Source organism: Salvelinus sp. IW2-2015, unplaced genomic scaffold (genome assembly GCF_002910315.2).
Source record: "Salvelinus sp. IW2-2015 unplaced genomic scaffold, ASM291031v2 Un_scaffold2233, whole genome shotgun sequence".
NCBI lineage: Eukaryota > Metazoa > Chordata > Actinopteri > Salmoniformes > Salmonidae > Salvelinus > Salvelinus sp. IW2-2015.
Window position 1 is genome coordinate 80,118 of NW_019943563.1, and position 9,305 is coordinate 89,422.

A 9,305-nucleotide genomic window follows, 5' to 3' on the forward strand; every position below is an offset into this window, starting at 1 on the left:
ACTTCGCCACCTGGGGGCAGCCGGTCAGAAAGTCCAGGACCCAGTTGCACAGGGCGGGGTCGAGACCCAAGGTCTCGAGCTTAACTTCTCTAGGGTAGGGGCAGCATTTGAATTTTGGATGAAAAGCGTGCCCAAATTAAACTGCCTGCCACTCGGCCCAGAAAATATGATATGCATATAACTGGTTCAATAATTACACATAATTCTTAATACTGTAGCAATTTAGTAACAGTCACATGTTCAACTATCATCAGCTGATCCAGGAAATAATTTTCTGAATGCAGTCACATGACAAACATCACGACATGCAACAACAACCAAAGTGCTTCTTCATTCATTACTCTGGTAAGCAGTTATGCGTGCTCCACGTTGGATCCAACATCGCTAACAAATTGATGTTATATTTGTGTTATTGTCTGCTTGATTTACAGTAGGGTCACGTTAGTCTGTTTGACACGGAGATACTTAGTCTGTTAAGAGAGAACTGTCCTTGATGGATAGGCTATTGTCTACACACAGAGCTATTTTCCGTTATTCAGGACATTTAGAATGACATCACATTACAGAGTAGCCTAGTGGGATTATTCACAAATATCTGGTGATCAGGTTATGAAATGTCATGACAGACATTTTAGTTTCCATGTTTCACCTGAAATATTAAATGATTTATAGTCTAGGTCTATGTTGTTGTTAGGTAAGTTATGGTCCTACAGTGGTCTATTTGTTGTTAGGTGAAGTTATGGGTCCTACAGTAGGTCTATGTTGTTGTTAGGTGAAGTTATGGGTCCTACAGTAGGTGTATGCGTTAGGTGAAGTTAGGTCCTACAGTAGTCTATGTTGTTGTTAGGTGAAGTTATGGCCTACAGTAGGTCTTGTTGTTGTTAGTGAAGTTATGGGTCCTACAGTAGGTGTATGCTTGTTAGGTGAAGTTATGGGTCCTACAGTAGGTGTATGTTGTTAGGTGAAGTTATGGGTCCTACAGTAGGTCTTGTTGTTGTTAGGTGAAGTTATGGGTCCTACAGTAGGTCTATGTTGTTGTTTAGGTGAAGTTATGGGTCCTACAGTAGGTCTATGTTGTTGTTAGGTGAAGTTATGGGTCCTACAGTAGGTGTATGTGTTAGGTGAAGTTATGGGTCCTACAGTAGGTCTATGCTGTTGTTAGGTGAAGTTATGGGTCCTACAGTAGGCCTATGTTATTGTTCTTGTATTCACACCAATAATACTTTTCAATACTTTGTAGAATCACCTTTTGTAAATGACATAACGACGTCAAGGATCGGTAGGATAGTCAGTTTATTTTACGGGCCATGTTTGGCAGCGTGAAGGAGGCTATAGGAAATAGGAAGCCGATTCTAGATTTAACTTTGGATTGGAGATGCTTAATGTGAGTCTGGAAGGAGAGTTTACAGTCTAACCAGACACCTAGGTATTTATAGTTGTCCACATATTCTAAGTCAGAACCGTCCAGAAGTAGTGATGCTTGTCGGGGGCGGATGCGGGCAAGCGATGGTTGAGAGCATTAGTTTTACTAGCATATAAGAGCAGTTGGAGGCCACGGAAGGAGAGTTGTATGGCGTTGAAGCTCGTATGGAGGTTTGTTAACACAGTGTCCAAAGAAGGGGCTATGTATACAGAATGGTGTCGGCTGCGTAGAGGTGGATCAGAAAAACACCCACAGCAAGAGTTACATCATTGATATATACAGAGAGTCAGCCTGAGAATTGAAACCTGTGGCACCCCCATAGAGACTGCCAGAGGTCCGGACAACAGGCCCTCCGAATGACACACTGAACTCCATCAGAGAAGTATGTTGTGAACCAGGCAGGCAGTCATTTGAGAAACCAAGGCTTGTTGAGTCTGCCGATTAAGAATACGGTGGAACAGGAATAATGGTGGCCATCTTGAAGCATGTGGGGACAGCAGACTGGGATAGGGATTGATTGAATATGTCCGTAAACACACCAGCCAGCTGGTCTATGAATGCTCTGAAGACGCGGCGAGGGATGCTGTCTGGGCGGGTAGCCCTGCGAGGGTTAACACGTTTAAATATTTTACTCACGTCGGCCACGGAGAAGGAGAGCCCACAGTCTATGGTAGCGGGCCGTGTCGGTGGCACTGTATTGTCCTCAAAGCGAGCAAAGAAGTTGTTTAATTTCTTTCTATGCATCACGGAAGTTAGAGTGATCCAGAATGCTAGCAGCTCGAGTCTTGCAGTTGATATGCTGATAGAATTTAGGAAGGCTTGTTCTCAGGTTAGCTTTGTTAAATTCCCCCCTACACAGATCGGCTAGATAGCTAGCTACACATCCATGGGCATACAGGGATTTTAATCATCCACTGCACAATAAGCAAGAACATAGCTAGCTACGTGATTTCATCTATCTGCATGGCAAATATCAGCAAGGCAAGCTTACAAAATTGTCCATTCAATTTGCAGTAAATTCTTCAGCTAGCTAGATTCTATACATCCACTGTTTCCCAAAACGACAGCCTGGTTTGCTGGTTGTTTCAGGAGTCCCTAAAACAACCAGAATTACAATTTCATACTCATGTCACAACACCCATAAAGCTAGTCAGCTATCTGGCTAATGTTAGCTGAGTCAGCTAGCTGGCTAATGTTAGCTAGTCAGCTAGCTGGCTAATGTTAGCTAGTCAGCTAGCTGGCTAATGTTAGCTAGTCAGCTAGCTGGCTAATGTTAGCTAGTCAGCTAGCTTGCTAAATCGCGATTTTCATAAATAAACTTTATGATAAAAAAAATGCAGAATCGTTTGTCTTTACATGAACTAACATTCCTGTCAACTGTACATGTTTTTGCATGATTCATTATGACGTTATAATCCCTTACATTTGCTTCCATTCTAGTATTTCTGTCCGCCATCTTTAATCCAGTTAAATTCTGTGTAGGGTTACCCCTAGTATTTCTGTCCGCAATCTTTGATGCAGTTCAGTTCTGTGTAGGGTTTCTCCTCTCTCCTAGTATTTCTGTCCGCCATCTTTGCTGAAGAAAGTCTAACAGTCACTAGCGCGGCAGCAGCCTCCCCCGGTCCTAGTGCCGGCCCGGTAAGAAGTTTAAGATGCGATGGAACGGTTGACGAAAATAAGAAATCACAGAAAAAATATATTGACTGATATTGATTTATTTAGGGGGGGCTAATTCATATTTTAGTTCTAGTGACGTCCCTGATTCCTACCCTTTAATTCTTTGTCTGAAAATTACATTTACATTTTACTTAACTGCCTTGCCCACTCGTCAGCAGATAAGGTCTGCGACTTTAAGGCAATTCTGCTACTGTGACGTATAATCTAGTGGACGGGTCGCTTCTTTCAACAGCAGCAACAGACAGTCTGCCACCTCGGTAGCTTCCTAGACAAAATAGACGAACCAATAAAGCTCTTTAGACGCTTTAGTGTATAGTTGCCACTATATTTTAAAACCACTTCTGTCGCCTAGTTAGTTATCTGTTTTCATTTCATATTTACGGTATTGTTTTTATTATTCATCTAGCGGGCTGGTTAAGTTAACATTAGCCTAGCTAGCTAACATCTCCAACCATGAGGTCACTAAGCTACTCTCTTGTTAATGAAGAGGAGGTCTGCTGGACGGAGATAGAAGCTCTCGTCAAAGAGGAGAAGGAAGAGAATGATATCACAGTAAAACAAGAAGTAGAGGGTGAGGCTGTTACAGTGAAAGAAGAAGAGAAAGACGCGTTCAGATTGAAAGAGGAAGAGGATGTTACAGTAGAAGAGGAAGAGGAAGAGAAAGAGGAGGATGCAGTTTTTGGAGTGAAAGAGGAAGAGGGGGAGATGACTGTCACATTGAAAAAGGAGATGGAAGAAGAGGAGGAAACTGGATTTCTGGGCTCGGTTTCCCAAACGCATTTTAAGGCATCCAATGGTTCTAACGATGAACTGGCCCTGGTTAACACAAGTAAGTACTGCCTTAAAAACAGAGACACAAACTCTGCAGTTGTTAAACTGATGTTTTATTTTTTTATTTCACCTTTATTTAACCAGGTGGCTATGATGTCATAATGATAGTTTAACCAGGTGACCATGATGTCATAATGACAGTTTAACCAGGTGACCATGATGTCATAATGATAGTTTAACCAGGTGACCATGATGTCATAATGATAGTTTAACCAGGTGACCATGATGTCATAATGATAGTTTAACCAGGTAGGCCAGTTGAGAACAAGTTCTCATTTACAACTGCGACCTGGCCAAGATAAAGCAAAGCAGTGTGACACAGACAACAACACAGAGTTACACATGGAATAACATGGAATAAACAATAAACAAGCCAATAACACAATAAACAAGTCAATGACACAGTAGAAAAAAAGAAAGTCTATATATAGTGTGTGCAAGAGGCCATGAGGTAGGCCGGCAAGATGTCCATAGTAGCGAAGAATTACAATTTAGCAGATTAACACTGGAGTGATAATGTAGCAGATGATGATGTGAAGTAGAGATACTGGTGTGAAAAGAGCAGAAAAGTCACATGTACAGCTGAGCAATCGGTTAGCTGCTCAGATAGCTGATGTTTAGAGTTGTGAGGAAATATAAGTCTCCAGCTTCAGCGATTTTTGAAATTCGTTCCAGTCACTGAAGCAGAGAACTGGAAGTGTGTGGTGTTAAAGGGAAATCTGCAATTACATCATATTTTGATTTTTTATTATTTATTTTATAGCCATTGATTCTGGAAGAATATAACACATGCCTCATGAGCTTAGTTCACACTGTTGTACCCCATTCAGAACCCAAATAAGACTTTTTTACTCCAATGTTGAACAATGTAAATCAACCTGTATAGGCTTCAACATAGTTAAAACTATAATGTTGATATCATGGATGGTCAGTCTTGCACCATAGGTCTGTCTATGAATTTGAGAGTAGTTACATTTCTCAGCCATCCATCATCTTATTAGCAAATAGTGGTGAATACAGCTTTGTTTATTGGTTGATTGATTGTTTGTGTGGCTTTTTTAAAGGGCAACCTAGTATTTAACAGCAACAAAATGGCTGCCCAGAGACTTGGTTGGTAACAGCTGAGGGATGGGGGCTGGAGAAATGTACCATCTCACAATTCATAGAGAAGCTATTGTATAACGTACCAGACACCTAGCGACCTTTCAAGAGTTCAGATCTTGGATGTAACGTTTAAAGTGTTACTTGACGGTCTGGACCCAGGTTTGAGTCAGCTCAGAGGCAACCCTGAATTCACTACACTATGAATACAGACATGGCCATCCATGAGGTTAATGATAGTTTAAGCCAGTTCGGATATATAGTATATTCTAGAATTCATCCATGATGTATAATGATAGTTTAACCAGGTTTCTAGGATATATATATTCTAGAATCATCCATGATGTCATAACTGATAGTTTACCAGGTTTTGCGCTATATAGTGTATATTCTAGAATTACATCCATGATGTCATAATGATAGTTTAAACAGGTTTCTAGGTCTATAGGTTAGTAATTCTAGATTCATCCCGTGATGTCATAATTACAGAGGTCGACCGATTTATGATTCTTTACCATGCCGATACCGATAGCCGATTATTGGGGGAACAAAAGCCGTACGATTCAATCGGCCGATTTTAGCTTTTATCTATATATTATATTACTATAGTATATATATCATACCAACACACATTTTTGAAATATATGACAAACTTTGCCAACAATACTGAATGACCTGATGACCACTTTTATGTTTAACTTAATATTAATACATAATACAACGAGCGCCACGACAGCTTTTGAAGTGAACATGATTACGTGAAGAGTCTGCTTAGGAGACAAATTACTATCCAACTGTAATTGAATAAAAATAGAGTTTAAGTTACTGTGATGAGTTGAACAAGACTTTATTTCTATATGGCAGGAATCTATTTTATAATGGGCATGGTTAAGAATTGCACGACCACAGTGGCGAGTCATACATTCCATGACACCTAGCAAATTGAAAGACAGGTTCTCTTATATTCATAGGAATATTTTTAGATTCACTTAAAAACAAATAAGGTCTGTGTTTCGTGCTAGGCTTACACCGCCAAATCTTTATACACTGGTGTAGGCTATCCATAGACAAGGTAACTCTACAATACAATATTGGCAAAATATAGCGAAAGATAAAACCAAATGCTAAGAGTGATTTATGAAAAATATGGTTTGACAAACGTTACCTTATCTTTGAGATTTTACAGGTTCAGGAAACGCCGAGGCTGTTTCAAGCCTGCACCGAGAAACACAGAACCTTATTTTGAACGGAGTCAAGACATTCTCATGGGAAGACAACTGAACGGTAACAATACACGAAGGACACCCCTTTCAAATTGCAGCCGGAGTATTTACATATTTAATAATTTTATAGTTTATAATATTACAGGAATTATAACGCGTTCGACTATTTCTCTCTAAACATATACTTTGGCTAATCTGGAAACTATCACCTCGAAAAACAAGAACGTTTATTCCGTTGCCGTAGTTTAATTATTACGTGGATCCATGGAGTCTAATATTCCTGTTACATTGCACAATCCCTTCCAATGTTTGTCATAATTTCGTTCGCAAAGAGCCAGATGTTGCAGATAATGACGCTGCCGTGCAATGAACGGAAGAAAGAAACTGACAATTTCAACCTGGGTTAATATTGCTGCTAACCTGTGATGTTTTAGCTTTAATATGCAGGGTTTAAAATACTATACATGTGTATTGGATTTTAAGACAAGCATTGATGCTTATGGTTAAGTACACATTGGGAAGCAATGACAGTCATTGATTGATTGTTTTTTTATAGATAAGTTTAATGCTAGCTTGCACTTACCTAGCCTTACGGCATCGTGCTTAAAAGGCAGGCTCCTGTGGGTGCAACTGTAATCAGGTGTTAGAGCATGTGACCTAGTTAGACTAGCAAGGTTGCAAGATTGGATCCCCGAGTACAAGGTTAAAAATCTGTCGTTCTGCTTCGAATGTGTTGCCTTAAGCTGACGTTGCTAGTTCATAAAAGATCTAATAAAGGTATAGAAAGAAATAATAATAATAAAAATAAAAAAATATCTGCAAATCGGCGCCCAAAAATACTGATTTCGATTGTATGAAACTTGAAATCGGCACCATTCCGATTAATCGATGTCACCTCTGAGTCATAATGATAGTTTAACAAGGTTTCTAGGCTATATAGTATATTCTAGAATTGACAGTGTAGATTTCCTGTCGTCAAATTATTAGAGGTGTTGATAAGTCATTGTATAATATTCAGCATTTTTTTTATGCCATTACATCAATATAGCCCAACCAGAAGAGAAAAAACTCTTCCTGATCCACCTCCTCCTGCTGTCCTTCATAAATTCTGACGTTGCTGGTAATAGGCTACACAAGCAGTCAGCAACCTACATTTGGAGTGCAAATGTATCTTACCATTTATACTGATCTGGTGCCAGTTATGATTTTCATATTCACATTTGACTGGAACAGTTTCATTTAATTTATAATAGTATCTCAATCATTGTCTGTGATTAATCGACATTCTATCTAAATCTAAATGAAAATGATACAAATCTAAAAGTAACTTTTATTGCCATTGCCACCTATGTAAAAAATAGCCTACATAAAGCCAACAAATAAAAACATTGCAAATAACTGTCCTATAAATCACATGGCCTGTCTATAACGAACTTGAAACATTGTATAAAATATTCTGGGCCCTCAGTTTCCCGTGCCAGTGAGTTCTCGACCGACACAGCTGTAGGCTATTTGTGAAAGGGATAAGAAGTAATCAGGTATTTTATGACATTTCCACTGGATCAGAGCATTACATTTTCCCTTTTGTGCCGAGTGGTTATCGAAAGGGCAAGAGCTGGAAATGTTTTTCAAATACTTTGAGGAGTTATTCTCATTTGCAATTGATTTTGATTAGACTTTGTTTACTTGCTGTTTGAGGTGAGAAAAAAATGTGATTCGAGAGGCTCCACAACTCATTAGTGGTGCAGCGTTAAGACAATCAGAAATACTATCAGACATCCCCAAATGGGCACATTTATAGATCTACATTTGTGCTCAGGACAGGTAGACTAGTCCTAGTTCTATATGTGTAACCAGGTAGACTAGTCCTACTTCTATATGTGTTGTCAGGTAGACTAGTCCTACTTCTATATGTGTTGTCAGGTAGACTAGTCCTACTTCTATATGTGTAACCAGGTAGACTAGTCCTCCTGCTATATGTGTAATCAGGTAGACTAGTCCTCCTGCTATATGTGTAATCAGGTAGACTAGTCCTGTCCACACACATCATCAAACAGACTCCAACCTCTCCACAATGGCCAAGACCAGAGATAAAATAGTAGACCTGCACAAGGCTGGGATGGGCTACAGGACAATAGGCAAGCAGCTTGGTGAGAAGGCAAACACTGTTGGCACAATTATTAGAAAATGGAAGAAGTTCAAGATGACGGTCAATCACCTCGGTCTGGGGCTCCATGCAAGATCTCACCTCGTGAGGCATCAATGATCATGAGGAAGGTGAGGGATCAGCCCAGAACTACACGGCAGGACCTGGTCAATGACCTGAAGAGAGCTGGACCACAGTCTCAAAGAAAACCATTAGTAACACACTACGCCGTCATGGATTAAAATCCTGCAGCGCACGCACGGTCCCCCTGCTCAAGCCAGCACATGTCCAGGCCCTTCTGAAGTTTGCCAATGACCATCTGGATGATCCAGAGGAGGAATGGGAGAAGGTCATGTGGTCTGATGAGACAAAAATAAAGCTTTTTGGTCTAAACTCTACTTGCCGTGTTTGGAGGAAGAAGAAGGATGAGTACACACACCAAGAACACCATCCCAACCGTGAAGCATGGAGGTGGAAACATCATTCTTTGGGGATGCTTTTCTGCAAAGGGGACAGGACGACTGCACCGTATTGAGGGGAGGATCGATGGGCCATGTATCGCGAGATCTTGGCCAACAACCTCCCTCCTCAGTAAGAGCATTGAAGATGGGTCGTGGCTGGGTCTTCCAGCATGACAACGACCCGAAACACACAGCCAGGGCAACTAAGGAGTGGCTCCGTAAGAAGCATCTCAAGGTCTGGAGTGGCCTAGCCAGTCTCCAGACCTGAACCCAATAGAAAATCTTTGGAGGGAGCTGAAAGTCCGTATTGCCCAGCGACAGCCCCGAAAACTGAAGGACCTGGAGAAGGTCTGTATGGAGGAGTGGGCCAAATCCCTGCTGCAGTGTGTGCAAACCTGGTCAAGAACTACAGGAAACACTGATCTCTGTAATTGCAAACAAAG

At 40.6% G+C, this 9,305-nt stretch overlaps 1 protein-coding gene across 1 annotated transcript in view; it reads left to right on the top strand.

The window, feature by feature from the left end:
- Positions 1-3,310: 3,310 nt before the first annotated feature.
- Positions 3,311-9,305, top strand: part of LOC139025077 (gelsolin-related protein of 125 kDa-like) — a 17,786-nt gene continuing 11,791 nt past the window's right edge. Inside the window, exon 1 of the mRNA XM_070440110.1 lies at positions 3,311-3,929. Within this exon, the coding sequence (XP_070296211.1) occupies positions 3,554-3,929 (376 nt within the window). The 5' untranslated portion in view covers positions 3,311-3,553. The remainder of the gene's footprint in view (positions 3,930-9,305) is intronic.